General features: G+C 46.5%; 2 protein-coding genes across 2 annotated transcripts; both read left to right on the top strand.

Annotated features, from left to right (window-relative positions):
- The first annotated feature begins 328 nt into the window (after positions 1–328).
- On the top strand, positions 329–27,740 carry Hoga1 (4-hydroxy-2-oxoglutarate aldolase 1). The gene is made up of 7 exons (XM_021151378.3): positions 329–610; positions 14,490–14,618; positions 14,769–14,896; positions 15,526–15,660; positions 15,901–15,997; positions 18,031–18,164; positions 27,429–27,740. The coding sequence occupies exons 1-7, from the start codon at positions 418–420 to the stop codon at positions 27,576–27,578; spliced, it is 966 nt and encodes a 321-aa protein (XP_021007037.1). The 5' UTR covers positions 329–417; the 3' UTR covers positions 27,579–27,740.
- CUNH10orf62 (chromosome unknown C10orf62 homolog) lies at positions 6,026–8,175 on the top strand. Its single transcript, XM_021151379.3, has one exon. The coding sequence runs from the start codon at positions 6,983–6,985 to the stop codon at positions 7,892–7,894; it is 912 nt and encodes a 303-aa protein (XP_021007038.1). The 5' UTR covers positions 6,026–6,982; the 3' UTR covers positions 7,895–8,175.
- Positions 27,741–27,997: the final 257 nt, after the last annotated feature.

Below are 27,997 nucleotides of genomic sequence, written 5' to 3'. Positions count from 1 at the left end.
CAACTGCTTCTGGAAGAGCGAGTAGTTGGCTACAGTAGGGTTCAGCCAGCCTAGAAACAGAGGGTGTGCGTATTGGGGTCAGGGGGTAAGGGTGGGGTGGGTGGCTCCAGGTCCCTGTCAGAGACTGTTTTTAGTGTTGAAACTCCAAGGGCCAGCTCTCTTTTGGGCCGTAATTGTGGCGTTTCTCCAGCGGCTTTCCAGCAGGGAAGAAAGCCGGCCTGGAGACTCTCTAGACCCGCCCCCGACCTGGGACACCCAGTGCAAAGCTGCACGCTCCCAAGCCATGCCCACAGGTTGTGGTGGGAACACAAAATTTTAACTGCGTATGTAGATCATTAACAGTGGGGTTGGGAGAAGAAGTCCAAACTCAGTTCCCCTGTGGTCACAGGCAGCTGAGGCTCCAGACCTCCTGCAGAAATGCTGGGCCCTCAAATCTGGGCCTCCATGAGGCAGGGTCTGAGCAGGGGCTTGTCTAGGAATGTGAAGGGCAAGAAGGTAGACATTGCCGGCATCTACCCACCCGTGACCACCCCATTCACCGCCACCGCAGAGGTAGACTATGGAAAACTGGAAGAGAACCTGAACAGACTGGCCACCTTCCCCTTTCGAGGTAAGAGGGCAGTTGGGGAGCCAGATCCAGGAGGGTGGGGAGCTGTGGGGAAGCTCTGACACTTTGGACAGAGCCTCACCTGCCTTTGTTTCCCCAGCTGGGAAGGGCTAAGGCACCTTCTTTGCTCCCAGGGTTATTGTAGTGAAAACATGGGGCAGTGAATGAGGGCATCCTTGTCTCTCAGGCCCGCTTGCTGATGGGAAGGCGCTAGCCAGGTCACACAGGAGGGCAGCCTGTTTTCAGCCTCCTTCCCCCTGGAGCCTGCCTGGGGGCTCAATGTGCTGGATCCTCTGATCCACCTCTTGCTTTAACCTGGGTCCTCTCCTAGAGGCCACAGACCACATCCTATGTGAGATTCATCTGCCTCACAGACATAGGTCCAGTAAGAGAAGGTAGAAAAGGGCAGTCCCCTGCCCCGCTCCATCCCATTCCACCCACCCAGGGCAATTCCTGGTCAGTGCTGTCAATGACACCATCTCGTAGGTGGGAACGTGGGCTCCCAGAGATGTGGTCACCGTCTAAAGCCATTCAGCTAACACATAGCTGAGCTGAGACTGGAACTGCTGACTAGAAGCTCTGTTCTGCCCACTGATTCTAACACCTCCTTCGAAGTTGTGGGATCTATCTAAGACTATCCCTACAAATGTCGTTTGCTGGGCACCAGCTTGGAGAATGGCCTCTTGCTGACCGAGAAGAAGATACAAGCTAGCAGCTAGGATAGTGGACTCTAGTTTCCAGTTGCTGCTTTGCCAGTGGTCTTACTCCGTGGGATACTCTAGCCCTGTTTCCCCATAAGACACACAGGAGTGATAATGCTCTTACCGTGGGGCAGCCAGAAGAAGAATCTGGAAGAAGGTGAAGAAAAAGCATGGTATAAATTCTATAGTGCTATATATTGGAAGGGATAGACTCTTGGGAAGTCTCAAACCCTGGGAGAACTATCTGAAGGATCTATTTAACATATCAAAGCAGACCTGGCTGCCAGGTTTTCCTAGCCTCGTTCAGTCCCTACCTGTTACAGGTATGGCTGGCATACCCCACCCTCTAGTGCCCTCCCTCCCCAACTCTCCAGCCCCGGGGGCTGGGCTGCCCTATCCCAGAGGCTCTTCTCTGTGGAGTGCAGCCATTTTGGTTATCCACCCTTTCTTTTACATCTTGGCCCCTGCACCTGATTCCTCCCATCCCCCTTCCCCTCCCTCCTCTCCTCAGTGGCTCAGGGTCCTGGTCACTCTGGACTCTCCCAGATGTTTCTATCTCTGGCTATGCTCTCCCTTTGACCTACAATGAACTTTTCCCTCCACCACACCTAGGAGTAGTCATGTCCTTTTTCAGTTTTTATTTTTTTTATTTTTTCATTCAACACTGTAGCAAAACTGCTTGGTGCTTGGTGACAGTGACCACTGGCCCAGGTGAGCCCACTTTATAGCTCAGGACCCAGATGATGTTTGTGAGGGGACAGTGGCCTTTGGGTGCATGTTCTGAGTGAGTAGGGGATAGCATGGCTACTAGAACTTGCTTATGCTGGCCTGGAGGGATAACCCTTAGCTTCAAATAGAACACTGTGCTTCAGCTTAAAGATCAAGGACACTTTAGTGTAGGGGCCAGAAGACTGGCTTCTGTATCCATTTTGTTTCTGAAATCCTGTATCTAGGATTTCACAGAGATCTCCACAATTGTCTTTGAATTCCCCCTTTGTCTCTCTAACTCATGCAACCAGCATCGGGTGCCCTGGGCAGGTTTGTTGTTTGGTTGGTTGGTAGAGGGAAGGATTTGGCTTCTGGGTTCCTGATGTTGTCTGATTCCTCCATTCACCACATAGCAGGAGATTGGGGCTTTGGGAGGAAGCGACCAATCTCTGAAGTTGGAAGACTCCTCTGGCTATTATAGCAACTGAGAAATCACACTCGGGCTGGAGAGATGGCTCAGCCGTTAAAGGCTAGGCTCACAACCAAAAATATAAGAAAAATCACACTCCCTCTGTAGTCCAGTTTCCTTACTTGAGAACAGGAGCTAAGCCCTCAGGAGCTTAGCCATGTGGCTCAATATAATTCCCCCAAGATGGGCAGCCATGGTGCTGTCACAGAGGACGAAGGGTCAGGGGTGTCTTTTCACAGTTCTAGCACGGAGCCAAACATTGATGTTTCTCTTTCTGGAATAGACCTTGCAATCTTAACACTCAGGAGAAGATAGAGACAGCTGCCAAATGCTATTACTACTTTGTATCAGTGTGGGTAACAAGCCCTCCAAAGAGGTGGGAACCTGCCCTTGGTGCTTCAGTGAACACAGAGAATATTCTTGAAGGCTTAGTCTGAGGCTGTGAAGTTATTTGTTTTGATTTGTTTTTTTGAGACAGGGTTTTTTTCTGTGTAGTCCTGGTTGTCCTGGAATTCCCTCTGTAGACCAGGCTGGCCTCGAACTCAGAGATCCCTGCCTCTGCCTCTCAAATGCTGGTAAAGTATTGCTAATTTGTGATTATTTAAATGAAGGGTATTCCTTTAAAATAAAAGTTAAGGACGAGATGGCACACTGGGTAACGGCTCTTGCTGTCAAGCGATTTGTTAAGTCCAATCTCCAGAATCTATGTAAGGTGGAAGGGGAGAACTAGCTTCTACAAGCTATCCTTTGCCCTCCACATGCATGCCATGATACACATGTCTCTCCCCTCCCACAAATAAATAAGTGTAAAAGGCTTTTTGGGGGGACAGATTAACTAATACTTTATCAAATGTGTTTTAAAACCCCACAATTATTAATAAAAGGACCATGCAAAACCTTTAGCCTCTGTTTATAGAAAATACATGTCAGTTTTGGGTCACAATAGTTCCGTTGAACTACCAAAAAAAAAAAAAAAGAATCATAAGAAAGAATTTAAAAGCTATGCAATGGCTGCTTTTAGTGTCAGCTACAACAAACCAACCCCCATTAGCTGTTTTGGAAAGTGAAAGTGGGCCTTAATTTGTAGATAAGGGATGTCTCCAGTAGTTTAGAAAATTATAGGGGGGCTGGAGAGATGGCTCAGGGGTTAAGAGCACTGATTGCTCTTCTAGAGGCCCTGAGTTCAATTCCCAGCAACCACATGGTGGCTCATAGCCATCTGTAATGGGATCTGATATCTTCTTCTGGTGTGTCTGAAGACAGCTACAGTGTACTCACATACATAAAATAAACAAATAAATCTTTAAAAAAAGAAAAGAAAAAGAAAACTATAAACTCTGCAAAAGTTTGTCAGTCTTATACAGAAGCAGGAAATGGTGTCAGCACCACAGTAGGCATGGGTCTGCTCTTACGTTTTCCTATCTTGTGCAGCATGCAGACTTGATGTTGTGCTCAGCTATAAAATGAACCTTGAATAAAGGTTTCTATAATCATAAGTTTAAAAAAAATTTTAAGTAAGGGACTGGAGAGATGGTTCAGCAATTAAGAGCACTGACTACCCTTCCAGAGGTTCTGAGTTCAATTCCCAGCAACCACATGGTGGCATCTCACAACCCTCTGTAATGGGATCTGATGCCCTCTTCTGGTGTGTCTGAAGACAGAGACAATGTACTCACATACATAATAAATACATGAATAAGTAAATAAATCCTTTAAAAAATTAAGTAAAATAAAAGTTATAACCAAATATGGTGTGCCTAAACTGAACTCGAGCAATGACAGTATTAATAAACTAGGAAGGGGGAAATCTCATGGGTTCTATCCTCAAGACAGAGACAGTTAACTACTGACTGCCAAGAGAGGGAGAATTAGCCTCTCCCAGGATGAACCCTAATTAGTTTTCCAGTGCCGAGTGGTCAGCCTTGAAGTCATGGACATATGGACTCTGCAGGTTGTATCTCTGATATGCAATGGTTATATGTATATCTGTGTGTAGGTGTGTGTGTGTGTATATATACATATATATGTATATATACATATACATATGTGTATATATATATATATATATATATATATATATATATATATATGCCTTTAATCCCAGCACTCGGGAGACAGAGGCAGGAGGATTTCTGAGTTTGAGGCCAGCCTGGTCTACAAAGTGAGTTCCAGGACAGCCAGGGCTATACAGAGAAACCTTGTCTCAAAACAAAAACAAAAACAAAAACAGAAAAAGAAAAAAAAAACAAAACAAAAAAACCCCAAAACAAAACAAAACAAAACAAAGAAGAGAAAGAAAAAGAGGCCATCTGTCTGAGGGGGAGAGAGGGGAGACATGGAAAAGGTTGGAGAGGAGAAATAGAAGAGGAAAGTGATGTGATTATATTATTATTTAAGTTTTTTATTAAAAATCAAACTTTTAGCACGTTATAACCAAAGGCCAGACGGGAGAGTTGACAGGAGGGCCAGTGGCCCTGGACTTACACCTGTCAATAGACTCACAGGTGGACTTTGAGTTGTTATTTCCAGTGAGGTCAGTGGACAGTCGCAGGGCTATTTCAGCAAGGCTGGAGAGGTGAGGTCCCCAGAGCTTCTAGCTGTGCCTTATTCCTTCCCCACATAAAGTCCACCAGAGTTTCTTCTCAAAGAGAAAACATTTTTGTGTATATAAAAAGTATTACTTCATTAAAGGAAATGTTTCAAATAACATTATTTTTTTGAGGCAGGTAAGAGGTTGGAACTCACTTTGCAGACTCAGCTGACCTTGAACCCACAGAGATCTGTCTACCCTTGCCTTCCGAGCGCTGGGATTAAAGGTGTGTGCCACCATGACTGGCAACAACTTTTAAAGACTATTTCCTTTTTAATTGTGTCTAGGTGTGTGTCTGCGTGTGGGTGTGGGCATGTGAATACAGGCACCAGATAAGGCCAGAGGTGTTAGATCCACTAGAACTGGAGTTACAGAGGACTGAGCTGCCCGACCAGTACTGGAAACCAAACTCAGGGCCTCTAGAAGAATAGCAAGTGCTCTGAACCTAGCTTTCCAGCCCCTCAGATAGCACAATTTTTTTTTTTCCAGCCAGGGGGTAGTGCAGAGATAGGTGGATATGAATTTGAGGCTAGCCTGGTCTACAGAGTTAGTTCCAGGACAACCAAGGTCACATAGAGAACCCTATCTAGAAAAAAAACAAAAGAAATATATTTATGTTTATGAGCTCTCTGCATGTCAGAAGATGACATCAGATCCCATATTAGATAAATTATAAGTTGCCATGTAGTTGCTGGGAATTGAACTTAAGACCTCTGAAAAGTGTTCTTAACTGCCTAGTATTTTTTTTTCCAGCTACAAACAACACAGCTTCTCCAGTGCCAACATTTGGCATTTTCTTTCTTTCTTTCTCTAAGATAAATATACTGTAGCTGTTTTCAGACACACCAGAAGAGGGCATCTGAACTCATTACAGATGGTTGTGAGCCACCATGTGGTTGCTGGGATTTGAACTCAGGACCTTCGGAAGAGCAGTCAGTGCTCTTAACCGCTGAGCCATCTCTCCAGCCCCCCATTTGGCATTCTCTAAGTGTGCTACTTGCCTTGAGGGAAACAGTAGCACAGGCCTGTTTCTAGCCCCACATACACAGGAGTTACTCAAGATTGGGCAGGCTAGCCAGGCTCAAAACTTTGTCATGTTTATCAGGGGGCAAATTCTGTATCTGCTGGCTATCACTCAGGCAAGATGTAGCTTAATTACCCTGGGATGGCCCTGAAGTCAGTCCTGCCTGCTCTGCCTTCTCAGCCTATTCTTTGTTTTCAATTGTGACCTCACATTGTTCCATATGAGCCCCTTCCCGGATCCTTTCTTTCCCTTCTGGACTCTCCCCTGTAATAGAGCTAGGGATATTGTGCTGACAGCAGAGATGGGTCCTGGAAATTGAGTACAACACTTATTGACCAGGGATGGATGCCAGTCTAATTGAGTGGTCCCAGTTTTTCATGGCCAAACTGACTCAGTATCCTCTATCCTGTGGGGGCCACTAGATCAGGAACAGGAGCAAGGGAAACCAAAGACTGGAAATTAAGCAGAACAGAAGAGCAGAATGCCTTGGAAGTGGGAGGCAGGAGAGTTTGATGATGCTATCTTTCTTTCTGCGGAGGACAGGAGACAAGACCTGATCCTTACACGAAGCTTGCCAAACTAGGTCTGAGTGATGAGGTGGCCTTGCCTCACCCCACCCCCAGCTGCCTTCCTCACAATGGGGCTCATTGCTGAGGTGTCAGAGGGCATCCTAGGGAGGGTGAGGCAGGGGCCTGCTTGCCAGACACCTGCAGGGCTCCGGGCCCCTTCAAGCATGAACCTTACCATCTGGGCTCCGGCACTCCCACTGTGCTCTTAGCTCTGTGTGAGGCCTAGGGCCCTGGAGGACTTCTTGGAGTTCCTCCAGCAACCATCATGCAGGGTGGTGCTGGGGACCGCTCTCTTGCTCGGAAGTGGAGGCCTCATGCTGTGGGCTCACCGGAAGAAAAGGAAGGCAGCCACTGAGACTACAGAAGGCAAGCCTCCGGAATCCCACAGAGCAAATGACAGCTGGATCAAATCTCACTTCAGCCGCCTATCTGAGGAGAGGTTGCCCACCTGCCGCTATGTCAGCAACAATGGCCACTCACCTGAAAGCAGGCATGGGGAAGTCAATACCACCCTCCACGTGGATACCCTCACCACCAAACACGGAGAAAGGGGCGCGGCTCTGCACCGAGATTCCTTTGCCAGCAAACAGAAGATATCTGGAAGCTCAATGACCAAAGAGATGCAGAGGGAGTCAGGGAAGTCCCCGTCCATGGAGGATGAAACCTGGGCTGCTGTGGCAGCGTGTACGAAGGAGATTGATGCCAAGGGGCATCGGGTGGCTAACTCCATGCTGCAGCGATCCACAACTCACCATCGTAAAGGCCATGCTGAATCCAGGAACATCAGCCCAGAAGAGCTGAAGGCTCTGGAGGAGGTGGAGATAAAACTGAAAGGGAATTTCCTAACTCACCATGAAACTGGAGTAGCTGGGGCCAACCAATCGCACACAGTCTATAGCCAGAGTCGCCATAGTAACCAAAGCCACCATTCCTATCCAAGCCACCAGAGCAACCAGAGTCATCCCGTTTACTCCAGCCACCAGGGTCATCCAAGTCACTTGAGCCACCAGAGTTATCCAAGTTACTCAAGTCACCAGAGTCATCCGGGCCACTCCAACCACCAGGGTCATTCAGGCCTCTCAAGCCACCAGACTCATCTGGGCCACTCCAACCACCAGGGTCATCCAGGTCACTCGAGTCACCAGAGTCACCAGGGTCAGCCAGGTCACCCAAGCCACCAGAGCCATAATCTGCCCAACCACAGAAACCAAATCTATGGCTCTTAAACCATGTGTCCCTGCCCCTGCAGGGCTGGCTCTCATACATAGGCCTGTTTTCTCTTCCATGGGGAAACCTACGCGGTCAGGGTAAGAGACTGCCAAACAAATTCCTGCTGCTTCTGGCCCCAGCAGAGGTCTTGAGGGAAGGAGGAAAGGACGCAGCTTCAACAGCCCAAAGGCCCTGATGACCCACGAGAGAAGACATGAGGCAGATTACAGGAGCAACCACAAGCCCCACACTGACTCCACATGCCTGAATGGAGCCAATAAAGCCCTGCACACCCTCACTCCGTGTCCAGGGGCTCTGTAGTCAACTGACATCTGGGCAGGGTTGGAAGAGAGGGTATGTCCCCAGCAGTGCTGCAAGTGGACCTTGTCTGGGGCCCTTTCCATTGCATTAGACTTAGAATCAGAACAGTCTCCCCTGGTCTGGGTTAGGGTACTGCCAGAGACCTCAATCCAATCTGCCTACTGTTGCCAAGAAGTAGGATATAGCCAGATGCTTGAGAAGAGGGACCAGGGACAGGCTTTCAGACAGGTGGGACTTTAGGCCCCATCCTCTTGGTGCCATCTCAAGTTTCCAGGGTCCACAGGGATCCATGTGTCCACAGCTGGAAAGCTGTATAAGACATAGCTGGGTCATGTCACCGTTGCTTGACTTGTGATTGTGGCTACTATAGATGCTGCCAATATTAAGACTACTTATGGCTACCACTCACGATTTTGTTTTTGAAACTGTGTGGCTCAGTCTGTCTTGGAACTCATTGTGTAAACCAGGCCGGTCTTGAATTCACAAAGATACGCCTGACTCTGCCTCCTGAGTGCCCTGCTGTGCTTCCTTTAAGTGGATGCTTTGTGTTAAGCCACAAATTCTCTGTCATAAATAAGGTCCCTGAGGTTCAGAGATAGAACTCCTCCTGGATGACTTAGTGAGATTTTTAGATCCAGCTTGCCCCACAGTCCCACAGTCTCCTGACCTCTGCTCAGAGCTTGTCTCCCTGTTCTCTTCTGTTCTGCCTCTCAGCCTATCTGTGACATCCCCCCACACCCTGCCTCCTCTACCCGCCCACAAGCCTGGCATTCTTCCCGTGTCTGCCTCCTGGGCCTCAAGGAGTAAGAAGTGACCCTCTACTCCCAAATCATGCAGCCACTTCTGCGATTCTTTGGACAGGTCCCCGAGTCACTGCTGACCTCCAAGTAAATCTTTGGCATAGATTTGAATCTGTTACACATTTGCCAGGGAGGTTACCAGTCGGTGGGCCTTAGGCCTCTGGGGCGAAGCACTGAGAATAGCCAAGTTCATAAACACCTTAAATGTGGTCAGTTGCTTTTTATGGAGTTTTATGGGAAGTAGTTTTATTTTGTGGACATCCCTAGTGTAAATCTATGCATTACATTCATTTTAAATGTTTAAACTTTTCTGTGGGCATATGATGCATCTGTGTAGAGATCAGAGGGCAGCTTTATGGAGTCATTTCTTTCCACCTTTGCGTGGGCTCCAGGGGTTAACCCAGGCCAGCAGCTTTTATCAAGGTGGACAGAGCTTTTTAACCACTGAACCACTGCCCCAAATGTACATGGATTTTTATTTACATTATTTTCGTCAGAATAAACATAAACTTAGGAAAACGGAGAAAGAATTCCTCCAAGTGAGAGGGGTTCTGTGAAAGGAATGCCTTATAGTTGCATATTTTAAATGTTTCATAAAGGTTTGACCATGGGGAGGTAGAGAAGGTGGATCTCTGGGGCTTCCTGGCCCGCTGCCATAACTTAGTGTGCTCCGCGCTAGGGAAAGACTGTCTCAGAAAACGGGATGGACAGAAGCAACAATTGAGATTGTCCTCGGGCCACCACATGGACACACACACACACACATATGTACACACGTACACATGTGGACACACGTGGACCAGTACATACACAGCCACCCACAGATACAAATACACTTTATTTGGCAAAAAGGGGGGGGGGCTCAATCAGTGGAAAGTATTGTAGGCTGCAAACTTGTATAAAAAGCAAGAGTGGTGAAATTTGGCATCTGAAATAGACAAAACATACAAGCACAGGACTGGAGATATAGTTCTATGATGGATAAAGCCCCTGGTTTTTGTGTTCAAGGTCTTGGATTTGTTCCTCTGCTCAGAAAAAAAAAAAAAAAAAAAGCAAAGGAACATATATTTGGGACATCTTAAATCATGTACTCAAAGACTTACATAAAATTTCAAATTAGCTCCCAATTTTGGAATTTTCTTTTCAAAGTTTCATCCAGGCACAGTGGTGCACAGATGCAATTTCAGTACTGTCAAAGATGGAGAGGCAGGAGTGTCCCGAGGTCACAGTCACCCTCAGCTCCATAGTTTGAGGCCAGCCCAAGCAACAAGTGACCCTGTGTCAAAAGAAACAAATTTGAAAATATTTCAAGTTGACTCAGTTAAGTGTTCAGCGAGCACCCATGTTAATTCTTTTTTTTTTTTTTTTTTTTTTTGGTTTTTCGAGACAGGGTTTCTCTGTATAGCCTTGGCTGTCCTGGAACTCACTTTGTAGACCAGGCTGGCCTCGAACTCAGAAATCCGCCTGCCTCTGCCTCCCGAGTGCTGGGATTAAAGGCGTGCGCCACCACGCCCGGCTCCATGTTAATTCTTGGTTCTGTTTGTTGTGCTGTAAGGAAGATGCTATTGGCATTCTGCACTTTCCGTCTGTCTTCAAAATCCAACGCTGAAACACTTGCCGACAACCCACAAGGACATACCAACGAGGACATACATGTCAAAGTTTTATTGTAGTCTTGTTGTAAGCAAAATGGCCCAGAGGCAGGCCACTCAAATAGATTCTTGGTGAGGACATTTTTATTAGGGAAAAGAAGAAAAGACAGATGACTGAAATTAAGGCTAGGCACAAAAGCAGCTAACTAGCCCTAGACACTGGCCTGAGTCAGCTGGGAGGTGGCTGGCTTCCCAGTCCCTGGCCTTATCCCACTGAAGTTCATTGGGAAATTGCTTAAGCATTTTGCTAAGCTTTTTATTCCCAGAGGGTAGTTATAAATTAGATCATGTTCAAAAGAACTCTGCCTCAGGCCTGCAGTTTATGATGGTTATTTTTGTTTGTTTGCTATTTTGTTTTGGGGATCTTTGTAGTCCTGGCTATCCTGGAATTCACTCTGTAGATCAGGCTAGCCCTCCAGCTCATATGTAGGATAATGACTTTATACAGCAAATTATCAACACCCACCTCAGAGAGTCTGTATTGGACATGAACAGGGCCACTGTCCCTGTCTGAATGATTCCAGGCCAAGAAAGAAGAGCCACACTCCTGCTTTAAGGTGAACTTTCTTCTAACTCCAAAAGTCTTGTATACCTAATGATTCCAGGCCAAGCAAGAAGAGCACACAGTAGGGCAGCGGGATGCTGTGGGCTTCAGGACCCAGAGGGACAGGGATTTGAGATACTTAACAGCTTTTGAATTTTTGAAGTATCTCTGCTGGGGTTGAAACAAAGTCAGACCATGAACAACTGTGCTGAGGCAGGAGAATGGCAGTGTGTTGGGACAGAACCCTGACAGATTTGCTTCTGTGGTTCTTAGGAATCTAACAAGGGCCTCACATAAACCAAGCAAGTGGTCCCTAAGACACACACCCCCATCTTGAGGGACAGGGGACATTAAGAGATGGGTAAGGGCTAGAGAGAAAGAAGAGTGAGTGTAGAACTCAGAGCAGAGGAGGACTTAGGAGTCTGTCAGCTCTCTGCTGTCATCCTGTAAGAGAGGCCAGGGTGAGAAGACTTCCTGATCCCTTGGTGTGGTTGAAGGGCTCCAAGCACCTCTACATGTGAGCATACAACAGGAAACATGATAAAGAACTGGGAAGGGAAGCTCAGAGGAGAAAGGCTCAAAGTCCAGAGACTCATAGAGGGGTCCCAGGGTGGTACTTTAGAGGAGGAAGTGATGTTGAAGCACCACGGGGCCATACCAGTAACCAAGGTTGCCTTTTCTGTGAGACACCCAGTCTCCTGTTGGCCACAGTAAATCACCAGGTCTCCTGTGCAGCCCAGCTCCAGGCAGCAGCCTCAGCCACTTGAGCAGCCAGCTCCAATGAGAGGGACTCCTCCTGCTCAGTGGGAGACAAGAGGTGAGAGGTGCTCCCTTCTGGCTCAGCCACACTCCTGCTTTAAGGTGAACTTTCTTCTAACTCCAAAAGTCTTGTATACGTAACGCCCACTATTCCCGAGGCTCTGAAGACTAACTCATTTTAACTTCCCTGTTTGAAAGAAATACCAATATCTCTGTTTTTCAGTTAAGGAAGCTAAGGTTTGGTTAAGTCATTTTCTCTCTCTCTTTTTAAAATATTTTTTACATATTTGTGTATGTGTGTCTGTCTGTCTGATGGTCTGTCTGTGGGGACTGGAAGAGAGCACTGGATTCCTAGAGGTGGAGTCACAGGCAGTTGTGTACTGCCCGACTTGAGACCTGGGAACTGAACTCAGGCCCTCAGGAAGAGCAGAAGGTGTTCTAACCACTGAACCACGTCTCCAACCTGCTGCCTTTCCCTCTTTCCTCGGAAGTGACGATTTTGAGATAGGATCTCTCTGTGTATCCCCAGACTGGCCTTGTATTCATAATCCTCCTGACTTGGCCTCCTGAGAGCTAGGGTTGCAAGCATGTGCCTCCATGCCTGGTCCTGGGTTTTACAACTTAAGAGTCTGTGCTCCAACTATCCTACCAGTTGCTTTGCACTTGCTTTCCTCATAGGGTCCTTTGGCTGAGCCCCTCCAGACTGATGCAAATCCTGCGGTTGGATGAAGGAGGAAGGAGGGGATTTTTTTTTTTCTTTTCTAGATCCCAGACATCAAAGTACTTTCCAGGACATCTTCCTAGCTGAGCTTTCAAAACAACAACTCTGTAAGGGCCCAGGCATAGGTCTAGTGCCTGACTCCAGAGGCAGGCAGCTGAGAGCTGAAAGCTGTGCTTCAGGAGACTGGAGTATGGAGCCTGCTGCTGCCTCCCAGGGCATCAGACCTTACTGTCTTGCCTTGAGATCTAGCAATGGAGCCCAGGGGTTTCTGGAACTGTCTGCCAGAGGAAGAGTGACTTGGAAGTGACTGTGGCCAGGTTTGGGGCCATAGTATAAACCTGCCGATACTTGATTTAGCAGATAGATAGTTGTGGCAACTAAACAGAGCCAACACAGTCTCGGTCTTGGAATAGTCGAGGACTGGTCCAGTGTTAGTTAAATGGGAGCCCTCAGCAGGGCAGGCAGCTTCTTCAAAGGGGTGGGACACTGGCAGCAAAACAAGAGATTCTACCCTCCCAGGCTCGAGGAACCGACCTCAGGACATGGATCTAGCTGAAGACAAATCCTTTTGATTTCAACATGGTTGCTTGTATTAGTATAAAGGAAAAGAAAAACTCCTGGCAGCTTTCTTAGTGGGGAGAGCTTCAATAAACACGGAAAAGGTGTGTGGTATGAAGCCATGTGGACATCACACCGTGTTCCTTTCAGGGTGACTCACGGGAACACACTTTCCCTCAGTCTCAGTGCCAGGAAACTCTGTGTCTCTCCCGGGCAGCTGCTTTGCTCCTTACTCTCAGGTGACTGCAGGGAAGCTCCAGTTCACTTGATGGCTCATCACCCAGGGCTGTGTGGCATGGTTTTTGTATGCTAATACTGCTCCCAGCTTTACGGTCCTTTTCTTCTATAACATATCTATTTAATATTCAGGTGTACTGGGTTCTGTAATTGTGCACTACTTATGATTTTTATTGTTTGAGACAGAGTCTCCCATATTCCACAGGGTGGCCTTGAATTCTTGATTCTCTACTTTGCACATCACAGGTGCTGGAACTACAGATATGGTGGGTTTTTGTTTTTTGTTGTTTTTTTGGGGGGGTTGTTTGATTTTTGTGAAAGGACATTGTTTTAGTTACCTTTCCTAACATTAATATACTCTGACTAAATGAAAGAAGAAAAGGAATAAGAAGGAGGAGAAGTAGAGGAGGAAGAAGAGGAGGAGGAGACGGAGGAGGAGGAGGAGAAGAAGAACAATAAGAAGAACAAGAACAAGAACAAGAAGAAGAACAAGAACAAGAAGAACAAGAACAAGAAGAACAAGAACAAGAACAACAAGAACAAACAAGAACAAGAGCAAGAACAAGAAGAAGAGAAGGAAGAGAGAGAGGGAGAGAGAGAGAGAGAGAGGAAGGGAAAGGACAGGACTGCTCCTAGGTATGGTAGAAGAGGAGAAAGTTCATTGTAGATAAAAGGGAGAGCAAAGCCAGAAATATAATCTTATTCGTGGTATTTACATAATAATTTTTATACACTTATTGCAAGTGTAGAAAGACATGAAAAACACCTGAGTTGGGGCAGAACGCCCAAATGGAAGGTAATGGGAGGGTTGTCCCGGACCCTGGGAACACAGGTGCAGGGTATGTTACGGACTATTCTTTCTGGAATAACCGAAATCTGTTAAGACCCCTCTGTTTATGGCCGGACAGGGATGGGAAGGGTGTGGTGGGAAAGTGACCCTGGGCACTGTGCAGCATCAGCATCCTGATGTTCTGGAAACGGTCGGAATGGGTGCACTGCACTGATGGGGCTGTGTTGCAGGCTTCGTGGTCCAGGGTTCGACTGGAGAGTTTCCGTTCCTAACCAGCCTCGAGCGCCTGGAGGTGGTGAGCCGCGTGCGCCAGGCCATACCCAAGGACAAGTTCCTGATAGCCGGTTCTGGCTGCGAGTGTGAGGACCCAATGCCTTGGGACCTGGGGTTGCTGGGCGGTTGCGGGGCAGAATCCAGGCTCCTTGGCCCTGGGGTTGGGTTCTGTCTGTTGTTTTGCCTCTGCTGGGGTGCACTGAAGCCTGCTTTGCTTGCCTTCTCCCTCACTGCAGCCACGCAAGCCACAGTAGAGATGACTGTCAGCATGGCTCAGGTGGGTGCTGATGTCGCCATGGTGGTGACCCCTTGTTACTATCGTGGCCGCATGAGCAGCGCTGCCCTCATTCACCACTACACCAAGGTAGGTGGGAGCGGTGGGCGTGGACTAAAGGTCAGGCACCAAGAGATTGACAGAGATGGAGGCGGTGCCTAAGGAGAGGCTAGGAACGGATAGCATATGTCCTGTAAATAGCCACTCTAGGACATACTTATGATGCTAGTGTGTACCAACTGTGTGACAGTAGACCATTTCTACCAGATTCCTTTCCTTTAAAACAGGGAGAATAGGAACTGGAGAGATGGCTCCTACAGAGGACCTAACTTCATTTCCCAGCACCCATATTGGGTGGCTTGCAACCACATATAACAACTCCAGTTCCAGGGGATAGACCTCTGACCTTTGAGGGCACCCGCACTCGTGTGCATATACCCATGATTAAAAATAAAAAAATACATCTTTTTAAAAACCCAGGGAGAATAATGGCCTCCTCTTTGTGTGCTTCTTCAGGGTTACAGCTTCATAGCTTCAGTTGTGCCTGATGTGCCGACGGCACTCAGAAACTTGCTACCCATCATTCATTGCTCTTCGTACTTCAGGAGGCAGACCTGCCACATAGCCCCGCGCAGCGACCCAGTCCAGGGCCCGGAAGGGTGAGCCTGCAGCCCTTCAGAGCCAGGCAATTGCCTTCTCCTTTTTCTCTGGGCCCACAGGTTGCTGACGTTTCTCCAATCCCAGTGGTGTTGTACAGTGTCCCAGCCAATACGGGGCTAGAGCTGCCTGTGGATACCGTGGTTACATTGTCTCAGCACCCAAATATCATCGGCTTGAAGGACAGTGGCGGAGATGTGAGTGGCTGCAGCTCCCAGACTGGGACCTCCTTCCCTTTCACTGGTCCCAGTTCTGCAGCTTGTAACCCAGAGCAGCTCTGAGACCTATGGCAGTCCCTAGGCTCTGCTCGTTGGGCGGGCTCGCTGAGGCACTGCCTGGACTTGAGGGCATCCCTATGGGTATTTTGATAGCACATGCCCAGCCCATCCAGGCTGGTGGTTCTAGGCTCAGCTCTCATGCCACATTTACTGCTATAGGTGACCAGGATTGGACTGATAGTTCACAAGACCAGCAAGCAGGATTTCCAGGTGCTGGCTGGGTCAGCTGGCTTCCTCCTGGCCAGCTATGCTGTGGGTAAGCCTCCTGCTGTTCTTGAACCACCCTGACCAACCAAGGTGCACGCAAGCATCTGGGGCTGCAGGAAATGGTTGTCTCAACTCTGGGTGCTTTGGCTTGACCCTTTCGGGTGGGTGTATGAGGACAGTGGTGACCTGTAGGGATGCCTGAAGTTGGTAAAGTCCCAATTCCATGCTTAGATGACAAAATTAACTCCTCTAATCTCACCCTGTAAATCATTCTCAGAGCAGAGGTCTGGGGCCTCTGCTCTAGGCCAGGAGTCCGCTTTCCTCTGCCTCTATCCATGGGGCGGAATGAACTGTCAGACCTGGGGGTTGGGATGGGATCTCTAGCTGTCTGATCAGACTCTCTTCAGTCTGGCCTCCCAGCAATGCCATGGAGACCAGCTGCTCTTGTTTGTTTTGAGAGCCAGCCTTTGGGTTCAAGCGGGATTCAGCCACGGTGGGTAGGGCCGAGGGGACAGAAGCATCCGCGCCCTGAGATCTGAGTAGATTTTTCAGCACCGTGAGAGACAATAGTGGTTTCCCTTACCTTAGGCTCTGCAGACTGGTCTTTGGTCAAGGTTCTTGTGTATTTCCCTTTACTATCCTACAGCTTCTAAAGTGGAGAATCCACATGGGGAAGGCACAGACTCTGGAGGTGGGGGCAACTGAGCTGGGGTTTCAACCATGCCGTTCATTCACTCAAAACACCAGCCCTCACTGGACTTGTCTTTTTACCCTAAAAATTGAAGTGGTCTGGTGAGGGTTAGAAGGCCAGTTCCATCTACCACGGTGCCCAGCACATAAGTATTTTTCTTTTCTTTTCTTTTTTTAAAAAAGATTTTATTTATTTATTTTATGTATATGAGTACATTGTAGCTGTCTTCAGATATATCAGATGAGGGCATTGGATCCCCATTACGGATGGTTGTGAGCCACCATGAGGTTGCTGGGAATTGAACTCAGAACCTCTGGAAGAGCAGTCAGTGCTCTTAACCATTGAGCCATCTCTCCAACCCTTCTTTTTTTTTTTTTTGAGACAGGTCTCTCTCTGTATCCCTGGTTATCCTAGAACTTGCTATGTTGCCCAGGCTGGCCTTTGAACTCACAGAGATCCACCTGCCTCTGCTTCCCGAATGCTGGGATTAAAGGCATATACCACCATGCCTGTCTATGAATATCTTTTGTTTTTAAATAAATTTGTTCTCATTAAATTTTTAAAGATTATTTTTTGTTGTTTTTTTCCAGACAGGGTTTCTCTGTGTAGCCCTGGCTGTCCTGGAACTCTCTCTATAAGCCAGGCTGGCCTTGAACTCAGAGATCCACCTGCCTCTGCCTCCCAAGTGCTGGGATTACAGGCATGTACTACATACATATGTATACATGAGGGTACACATGCTTAACAAACAGCACATATGTGGAGGTCAAAGGACAACTTTGAGAAGATGTTTCTTTCCTACCCCTTAAGTCCTGAGGATTGAACTTGGGTCACCAGGCTTAACTTGTAAGAATCTCTTACGCACGGAACCCTCTCCCTGGCCCATAAGGAGGTATCTTTTAACTAGCAAGCATACTGGCCCATTCCAAACTGCCTTCCTTCCAGTCTTGAGCCACTGGGCGAAGGGTTATCACTCTTAACTCATCATGGAAGCACAATCAAAGGCTGATTTTCACATCACAAAGCAAAGGGGAGCACTCTCCTCCTCCCTACCAGTTAACTGGAGGAATGAGATTTCAGAACTCCAGTTCCTAGTTCCTCAGCCTCTAAGGGGTCAAGATCCTGTTGGGGGGACACGGTGGGTGGGAGGCAGGCTGTGTCCCCTGCCCTGCGGCTGGCTCTGAATGGCAACTGTCATGCAGACTTCTCATTTAGAATATACGGGAGTCTTTACCTCTGGAAGTACATATTCTGGACACACAGAATATGCCCAGAGATTATAGAAATCTACCTCCAGTGTTCTCAAAATGAAAAGGTATGGAGCCCAAGGTTTGGGATTCTGTGTAGCAAGTAGCCCTTCCTGATGGATGTTCTGTGTCTCCTTTGGGCAGGAGCTGTTGGGGGCATATGTGGCTTGGCGAATGTCTTGGGGGCCCAGGTGTGCCAGCTGGAGAGACTCTGCCTCACAGGGCAGTGGGAAGCTGCCCAGGAACTACAGCACCGTCTCATCGAGCCCAACACTGCGGTGAGCTCCCAGGCTGTACTGACAAGGGGTTCCTGTTCAATGCCCTCTCAGAAAATCCATTTAGAGAATGTCCTAGTATGGCAGCCCCCACAGCCTCCCCCAGGAAACCCTGATTGCAGAGAGAATGATCCCTGTCCATTCTCAAGCTTTGGAATTCATTGGCGTTCCCACGTAGGCCAGTTAAATGTCCAACCCTTCTCATTTTGAACATGTGGGCAGTCTTTGCCTTTAAGCATGCATTGAAACAAGTATCCTGACTGATGGCAACATCAGTAACTCTGGGGTTATACCTAGAGATCCAAAGCCTAGAGACAGTGTAGCCTGGCCTTTACAAGGGACAGATACCACAAGTCAGAGTGACTGGCAGGGGAGACCTGGAGATATTTCCATTTCCCAGAAAAGCTGTTAGAATAAGGTACTCTGCAGTTGAGACCTTGTGTTCTAGTTCTTTTGGGGGTGCGTCAAGGAGGAATTAGCAGGGAAGGCTGATCTAGATCAAAGTTATTTTGAAATCTGAAGCAAGCTGAAAAAAGAATACATTTTCTCATTTTATTTGAAATGGACTCTCACGGTGTTTGCCCAGGCCGGATTTGAACTCATTGGCTCTTGAGATCCTTCTGCCTCAGCCTAATGTGGCTGTGTGTGCATCTACCAGCATGCATGTTGTACTGTCTTATTTCAGCTCTTTTGGTAGCTGGACAGTAATGTGTGTCTGAGGACACTGAATATCTTTTCACGCATTTGCTTGTCCCAGCCCTGTAACTCAGATATCTGCTTCTGCCCTGAGCCCATTTACTTTTTCTTTCTGGGGCTGGAATTCGTATCCAAGCTTTACACAAGCCAGACATGGGTTCTGTTTCCCAACTCTAGCCCTGCCCTGTCTCTTCACCATTTCTAAGGGAATGTCTTTCTTTTTTTTTTTTTATTTATTTTTAATTAGGTATTTTCCTCATTTACATTTCCAATACTATCCAAAAAGTCCCCAATACACTCCCCCCCACACTCCCCTACCCACCCACTCCCACTTTTTGGCCCTGGCGTTCCTCTGTACTGGGGCATATAAAGTTTGCAAGTCCAATGGGCCTCTCTTTCCAGTGATGGCCGACTTGGCCATCTTTTGATACATATGCAGCTAGAGTCAAGAGCTCCGGGGTACTGGTTAGTTCATATTGTTGTTCCCCCTATAGGGTTGCAGATCCCTTTAACTCCTTGGGTACTTTCTCTAGCTCTTCCATTGGGGGCCCTGTGATCCATCCAATAGCTGACTGTGAGCATCCACTTCTGTGTTTGAAAGCCCCGGCATTGTCTCACAAGAGACAGCTATATCTGGGTCCTTTCAGCAAAATCTTGCTAGTGTATGCAATGGTGTCAGCGTTTGGAAGCTGATTATGGGATGGATCCCTGGATATGGCAGTCTTTAGATGGTCCACCCTTTCGTCACAGCTCCAAACTTTGTCTCTGTAACTCCTTCCATGGGTGTTCTGTTCCCAATTCTAAGGAGGGGCATAGTGTCCACACTTCCGTCTTCATTCTTCTTGAGTTTCATGTGTTTAGCAAACTGTATCTTATATCTTGGGTATCCTAAGTTTTGGGCTAATATCCACTTATCAGTGAGTACATATTGTGTGAGTTCCTTTGTGATTGTGTTACCTCACTCAGGATGATGCCCTCCAGGTCCATCCATTTGGCTATGAATTTCATAAATTCATTCTTTTTAATAGCTGAGTAGTACTCCATTGTGTAAATGTACCACATTTTCTGTATCCATTCCTCTGTTGAGAGGCATCTGGGTTCTTTCCAGCTTCTGGCTATTATAAATAAGGCTGCTATGAACATAGTGGCGCATGTGTCCTCCTTACCGGTTGGAACATCTTCTAGAGAATGTCTTTCTTAACTGTTGAATTTTGAAGAGCTACACACTAGTCCTTCGTTGGATACGTGTTTACAAATATGTCTCCCTAGTTTTTAGTTTGTCTTTTTCATTTTCTTTACACAGTTTTGGTCAATTAAGTGTGACATTTTGAAAAAAAGAATGAGATATTGATGAAGTCAATTTTCTTTCTTGAATCATACTATCAATGTCAAGTCTAAGAAGTCTCTGTTCAGCTCTACTTGCTACATATGTCCTCCTACTTTGTTTCCTAAAAGTTTTATAGTTACGTTGTGAAAGTTAGTGACCCATTTTGAGTTAATTTTTGTGTAAAGCCTGAGACTTTGGCCAAGGTTCCTTTTTTATTATTATTATGGCTGTCCAGTGCCTCCAAACCCATTTGTTGGGAAAGCTTTCTTTCTCCCATTGAACTGCCTTTCTGCCTTTGTCAAACCTCAGTGGGGCAGATTTGTAAGAGTCTATTTCTGGGTTCTCTGTTCTCTCCATTGATCTGTGTGTCCATGGCTCCCCTGTGCTGCAGCCTGGACTTGTTGCTGCTGCAGATGAAGGGCCTCAGATGTCTTTTAACAGGATGCTTCCTTCTGGTTTTTTTTCTTCCTCAATATTGCTTTAGGTAATTGGTTCCCTTGTCTTTCCACATTAATTTTAGAATAATCTTGTCTATATTGACAAAAACTCTCACTAGGAATTGCTAATCAGTCTGGGAAGGCAATGCCCTCTGTGTCCTCGTTTGATCCTTAAACACGGTGCTTTCTCTACTCATTGGAATCATCTTTGTTTTCACTGTTTTGGAGTTTTGTTTTGTTTGTTTGTTTCAAAGAAGTTCTTTACATAGTTTGAAAGCATATACTTAGCCTTGGCTGGCCGGATACAGAGATCTGCCTATTTTTGCTTTCCAAGTTCTGGGATTAAAGGCATACATCACCACATCCAACTACTTCCTGTTTTTCTTGGGCGAGTGAATTGTGTTTTAATTTCACTATCTGTTTATTTATTGCTACTAGTCTAGTACTTAGAAACATGACTCTCTCTCTCTCTCTCTCTCTGTGTACGCACATGCATATGTGTGTGTGTGTGTCACGTATGATAATGATGAACCCCAGGGCCTCAAGCATGCTAGGAAATTTGCCATATCACTGAGCTACTTTCTCAGCCCTATAGCTGGTTTTTAAATATCTTAACCTCCTGTAGCTTTGCTGAACTCACTCAGTAGTTCTAGAAGGGGGTTCTTGTCATTTGTAGATTCTTTGGAATGCTCTACATAGACTTCATATCATCTACTATCAACTACACATAGACATCATATCATCTACACATAGACATCAGACCATCTACACATAGATTTCATATTGTCTACACATAGGCATCATATCATGTACACATAGGAAGACTTAATTGTGTTCATATTTATTTATTTAATGTATATGAGTACAATGTGTCTGTCTTCAGACATGCCAGTGGATTACATCAGATCCCATTACAGATGGTTGTGAGCCATCATGTGGTTGCTGGGAATTGAACTCAGGACCTCTGGAAGAGCAGTCAGTGTTCTTAATCACTGAGCCATCTCTCCAGCCTCTAATTGTATGTGTTCATTTTGACTTGTCTCATTTATTTGCTTTTTTTTTAAAACCTTTCTGCACTAACCAGGACTTCCTCTGCCAGGTTGAATAAAATTCCTGGTTCTTGATTTCAAAGAGAAAGCACTCAGTCTTTCACAAGTATAATGCTTGCTCTGAGTTTTGTAGATGTGCATATATATATATATATATATATATATATATATATATGTATATGTATACACACCAGCACTCTCTGTTTCTACTTTTCTTTGAATTTATACAAATCATTAACAAGTGCTGAATTTTGACAAATTTTTTTCATATTGCTTTATATGATTTTTGTGACTGTTCTTTAGCCTACTAATATGGTGGACTACATATTTTTATTTTATATGTTTTTCCTACATGTCTGTATGTGAACCATGTGCATGCCTTGTGGCCATGAAGTCCCACTGAAGTTACAGATGGTTGCAGTCTACCCGTGCAGGTGCTGGGAACTGAACCTGGGTCCTCTGCCAGAGCAGCAGCAGAGCCTCACACTCTTGACAGCTGAGCCATCTCTTCAGCCCCCAAACCACTACCTTGTTTTGTTTTATTTTTTGAGACAGAGTGTCTTTATATAGTCTGGGCTGTCCTGGAACTTGCTATGTAGACCAGGCTGGCCTCAAACTCACAGAGAGCTACCTGCCCCTGGCTCTAGAGTGTTGGGATTAAAGGTGTGCTCCTGGCTAACCACTTTTCAAATACTAACACAGATGTGCATTCCTGGGACAAACCTCATTCAGTCAGAGTATTTTGATGTATTGCTGAAATTTAATTTATTGATGTTTTGCTAAGAATTTTATGTCTCTATTCATAAGGAATAAAGTCTATTTTTTCCTCTTTCCTCTCTCTCTCCCTCCTCCCCTTCCTCCTCCCCTCTCTCCTCCCCTCCCTCCTTCCTCCACTCCCTTCTTCTCAAATGAATTAGGAAGTATTCCTTGCTTTTCTGTTTCCTGACAGAAATGATGTAGAATTGATATTAAATCTTCAAATATCTTGTAAAATTGCCTAGTTGAAATCATATGACCATGGTGATTTATTGAGTTCATTGGACCACAGATATAGATGGTTGTAAGCCACCACGTGGGTACTGGGAACTGAAATCAGGACCTCTTGAAGAAGCAGCCAGTGTTAACTGCAGAACTTTAATTTTAATCTTTTTATTATTTTGGGGGTGGCACCTGCATGCCCTGCTGTGCATGTGAAAGTCAGAAGACACCTTTGTAGACTTGATTCTCTTTCTCTACCTTTTATGGGTCCCAGGGATCAAATTCAGGTCATTAGGCCTGCCTGGCCAGTGCTTTACCCACTGAGCCACCTCCCTGGCTCCTGTTGGGAATTTTATTGGTTGTGCCCACTGGCATTTTATGGCTTGACTTGAGTCCTACCTCTGAACCAGGGGACTCACCACTGTGCAGGGCCTGGGCTTGAGGTTCCTGTGGTTGATCTCCCTTCTTCAGTTTATCTTTTAGAGTTTCCTTTGTGTTTTTGAGACTGGGTTTCTCTGTGTAGCTCTGGCTGGCCTGGAACTTACTCTGTAGACCAGGCTGGCCTGCAACTCACAGAGATCCACCTGCCTCTGCCTCCCAAGTGCTGGGATTAAAGATGCCCAGAACAGATCCGTCCACCTGTTTTCTGTAATGCCCAGAGTGTTCATCTGTGGCCATCGGAAAAAAATGAACACAAATGCCTCTACCTTCTTAAATGTGAAAGTTTAAGTAATTTCCCAGGTTGTGACCCCTCCCACCCTGAACATTCACAGTTGAAAAGAATACATAGCAAATTGGATATATAAAACTGAGGACATTACTTACTTTAGGTTTAAATATCTGATACATACTTAAGAATTTATTATCTAGCCGGACGTGGTGGTGCATGCCTTTGATCCCAGCACTTGGGAGGCAGGGGCAGAGGCAGGCAAATTTCTGAGTTCAAGGCCAGCCTGGTCTACAGAGTGAGTTCCAGGACAGCCAGGGCTAACCTGGTCTACAGAATGAGTTCCAGGACAGCCAGGGCTACACAGAGAAACACTGTCTTGAAAAACAAAAAACATATGCAGCTAGAGTCAAGAGCTCCGGGGTACTGGTTAGTTCATAATGTTGTTCCACCCATAGCATTGCAGATCCCTTCAGCTCCTTGGGTACTTTCTCCAGCTCCTCCACTGGGGGCCCTGTGATCCATTCACTAGCTGACTGTGAGCATCCACTTCTGTGTTTGCTAGGCCCCGGCATAGTCTCACAGCTATATCTGGGTCCTTTCAGCAAAATCTTGCTAGTGAATGCAATGGTGTCAGCGTTTGGATGCTGATCATAGGATGGATCTCTGGATGTGGCAGTCTCTAGATGGTCCATCCTTTCATCACAGCTCCAAACTTTGTCTCTGTAACTCCTTCCATGGGTGTTCTGTTCCCAATTCTAAGGAGGGGCATAGTGTCCACACTTCCGTCTTCATTCTTCTTGAGTTTCATGTGTTTAGCAAACTGTATCTTATATCTTGGGTATCCTAAGTTTTGGGCTAATATCCACTTATCAGTGAGTACATATTGTGTGAGTTCCTTTGTGATTGTGTTACCTCACTCAGGTTGATGCCCTCCAGGTCCATCCATTTGGCTATGAATTTCATAAATTCATTCTTTTTAATAGCTGAGTAGTACTCCATTGTGTAAATGTACCACATTTTCTGTATCCATTCCTCTGTTGAGAGGCATCTGGGTTCTTTCCAGCTTCTGGCTATTATAAATAAGGCTGCTATGAACATAGTGGAGCATGTGTCCTTCTTACCGGTTGGGACATCTTCTGGATATATGCCCAGGAGAGGTATAGCTGGATCCTCCGGTAGTATTATGTCCAATTTTCTGAGGAACCACCAGACTGATTTCCAGAGTGGTTGTACAAGCTTGCAATCCCACCAACAATGGAGGAGTGTTCCTCTTTCTCCACATCCTCGCCAGCATCTGCTGTCACCTGAATTTTTGATCTTAGCCATTCTGACTGGTGTGAGGTGGAATCTCAGGGTTGTTTTGATTTGCATTTCCCTGATGATTAAGGATGTTGAACATTTTTTCAGGTGCTTCTCTGCCATTCGGTATTCCTCAGGTGAGAATTCTTTGTTCAATTCTGAGCCCCATTTTTAATGGGGTTATTTGAATTTCTGGAGTCCACCTTCTTGAGTTCTTTATATATATTGGATATTAGTCCCCTATCTGATTTACGATAGGTAAAAATCCTTTCCCAATCTTTTGGTGGTCTTTTTGTCTTATTGACGGTGTCTTTTGCCTTGCAGAAGCTTTGCAGTTTCATGAGGTCCCATTTGTCAATTCTCGATCTTACAGCACAAGCCATTGCTGTTCTATTCAGGAATCTTTCCCCTGTGCCCATATGTTCAAGGCTTTTCCCCACTTTCTCCTCTATAAGTTTCAGTGTCTCTGGTTTTATGTGAAGTTCCTTGATCCACTTAGATTTGATATGTATCAAAAGATGGCCTAGTCGGCCATCACTGGAAAGAGAGGCCCATTGGACATGCAAACTTTATATGCCCCAGTACAGGGGAACGCCAGGGCCAAAAAAATGGGAATGGGTGGGTAGAGAAGTAGGGGGGAGGGTATGGGGGACTTTTGGGATAGCATTGGAAATGTAATTGAGGAAAAGATGTAATAAAATATATATATATATATATATATATATATATATATATAAAAGAAAAACAAAAAAAAAAAAACAAAAAAAAAGAATTTATTATCATTTTACTTTCCTGGTTTTAATGGCAACAAACTCATTAAAACATCTTTTTTTCCATAAATCTGTTTTTAGAAACAAAATCAAGCCAACAAACAAAACATTGTCCAGGCTGCCCTTGAACTGTCTCTATAATCCAGGCAGGCCAAGCAGTTGTGAGCCTCCTGCCTCAGCCGCCTGACTTGCTGGTATGGGAGGCCTGTGCCACTGGGCCCACCTTACCTTGATTTATTTTTGCTTTTTAAATTTTGCATCAAAGGCACGTATTCAAGCTATCTGTACACTACACAGTAGCCGACTCTTAGTAGCAAGATGTGGGTGAACTCTATGTCTTCTTCCTAGCTTGGGTCCTCTCCTCTGTTTTAGAGGAAAGACAGCCTAGAAGAAGAGCAGGCCTCTTCCTGGATGTGGCGCCTCTCCCGGAAGTGACTGTGTCAATAGGTTCTGAGAACTTGTAGAGACAAAGCCTTCTAGCTAAGCTAGGCACAGGCTGCCCAGGACACTCTGGTCATTCCCCTGGGGAGAAGACACGATTCTCCCGCCCCACCTACCCACATGAGAGAAGGGCCCCACACCTGCATCCTGCCAGGATAGGAGGAGGTGGTGCCTCCAGGGATCTTGGGACCACTGCGATGTTGACTGTGGTGTTTTTCTCATCTGATGTTGGAGTCCTCTCTATGGGTGAGCGTAGATACCATCTCACTTTACAGAGGAAGCGAAGTTGGCTGCCCCTCCAGGAAGATGGAAAGCCCGGTTGCCATTAAAGCTCTCTGAGGTCATCTCACCCTATCCTGTCCCACCCTTCAGGCTATGCTCTCATATGCCAGCCCTGGGCACACACTCAGGAATGCCTGGAACCCCTTGCTGCTGCTGCTGCCTGAGCTGTAGGCTCAGATACTCCAACAGCAGCCTGATGTCACTTTATTGACTTGTCCTTGTCCAAGGGGATGTCCTGCCTTCCCACCCAGCCAGCCTCCTGCCCCAGCTATATTTAGGACGTTGCCACCCAAACCTTTCTCCGGGGCTGAGAAGGAAGCACATGGCGTACCTTTGGAAATCCGTGGTAGAATCAAGGTTTCTCCAGGGCTTGCATGGTTCTATCTTCTTTGGGAGATTTTTGCCACTTGCGAAGCTTCCGGATTTTAAAAGCCAGGCAATTAAGACATCATGGGTGGGAAGACATATTTGCTGCTGATGGCTGGCCTCTAGTGGTGGATAGCTGCAAGCCAGTTATCCGGCATCCCTCCTAACCTTTCTCCACTCCACTTTCTCGCTCAGTGTTTTTACTCCTTATGAAACCCGTAACCTCGTAAAGCTTCCTTTCCCCGCCCCAAACAGAACTTTATTAAGCAATGAGTTCTTTCTTGGTCATCAAAGAGTCATTCCACTATTTCCGATCAGTTGCTATAACAGAAGGAAAGAAGCTGGATGCCGCATTTAATCTGTAAAATCCCCTGTATGGTTTTTGACCGTGACAGTAGCTGCCGGTGCCCACTGTGATACGCAAGCCCTTAGTGACCATGTTGTTCAGCTCCTTCATGTTTCTAGGGGAGAGAAGTTGCTTAGGCAATAAATCATACAATTATAAAACAAACCTCCTTTGTCCAATAATAATATTGCTTTCTGTGAGAACATTTAAATAGGGCCAAGGAGAAGCTGTGGGTGTTAGGGGGAACCTTGATGCTGGGGACTAAAGGTCTGGGGTGTGCCCAAGGCTGTCTCAGAGCTGTCCCCTTCTTTGCTAACCAGATCTGCTGTGCTGCAGGGACCTGGCACAGGTCATGCTCTCTGGTCCCCAGCCTTGCTACCTTCTTCTTGTTGGAGAAGATTTTCTCCTAAAACCCGACAGGGAATGTCTTTCTTCAGTCTGAGTCTCTCAATACCTGACCAGCTTCTGGGGTCCAATCTGGATCCTCAGTGCACCCTGGATGCCATTGGTTATAGTTTCTTACAGGAGGGTGGGAGATTTATGAAGCAACAGACAGAAGTGAAGGTGGGGGCTCGGCAGTCTTTTCTAACAAGTGCTTCCTCTCAGGTGACCCGGCGCTTTGGAATACCGGGGCTGAAGAAAACCATGGACTGGTTTGGCTACTATGGAGGTCCCTGCCGTGCCCCGTTGCAGGAGCTGAGCCCCACAGAGGAGGAGGCACTGCGCTTGGATTTCAGCAACAATGGCTGGCTTTAATGACAAGCAGGAGACGCCTGGCCTGAGCTCTCTGGGACTCTTGTTCTCACAGCCTGAGGAGGAGCAGGGCTTTAGGAATTAGGGCTTATTTTTGTCTGTGTTCTCTTGCTGTGAAGAGACACCATGACCATGGCAACTCATAAAAGAAAGTGTTTAATGGTGGCTGGCTTACAGTTTCAGAGGTTCAGTCCATCATCATCCTGGCAGGGAGCATGGCAGCCGGCAGGCAGTCATGGTGCTGAAGAAGCAGCAGAGAGTTCTACATCTAGATCTACAGGAAGCAGGAAGAGAAAGCTACTCGGCCTTGCTTGGACTTTTGAAAAACCTCAAAGCCCACCTCCAGCGACACAGCCTCCAACAAGGCCACACCTCCTAATCCTTTCAAATAGTGCCACTCCCTAAGCATTTATATATGTTAA

This window comes from Mus caroli, unplaced genomic scaffold (assembly GCF_978045245.1).
Source record: "Mus caroli unplaced genomic scaffold, Mus_caroli_1 scaffold_20, whole genome shotgun sequence".
NCBI lineage: Eukaryota > Metazoa > Chordata > Mammalia > Rodentia > Muridae > Mus > Mus caroli.
The sequence above is the reverse complement of the archived record's forward strand: the minus strand, read 5'-3'. Positions and strand labels throughout refer to the sequence as shown.

Excerpts from the sequence above, each read along its gene's own strand:
- Hoga1 (XM_021151378.3), top strand. The coding sequence starts at position 418 with ATGCTGGGCCCTCAAATCTGGGCCTCCATGAGGCAGGGTCTGAGCAGG. Across the intron at positions 611-14,489 it reads GGCCACCTTCCCCTTTCGAG|GCTTCGTGGTCCAGGGTTCG; the intron begins GTAAGAGGGCAG and ends GCTGTGTTGCAG. Across the intron at positions 15,661-15,900 it reads TGAAGGACAGTGGCGGAGAT|GTGACCAGGATTGGACTGAT; the intron begins GTGAGTGGCTGC and ends TTACTGCTATAG.
- CUNH10orf62 (XM_021151379.3), top strand. The coding sequence starts at position 6,983 with ATGCTGTGGGCTCACCGGAAGAAAAGGAAGGCAGCCACTGAGACTACA.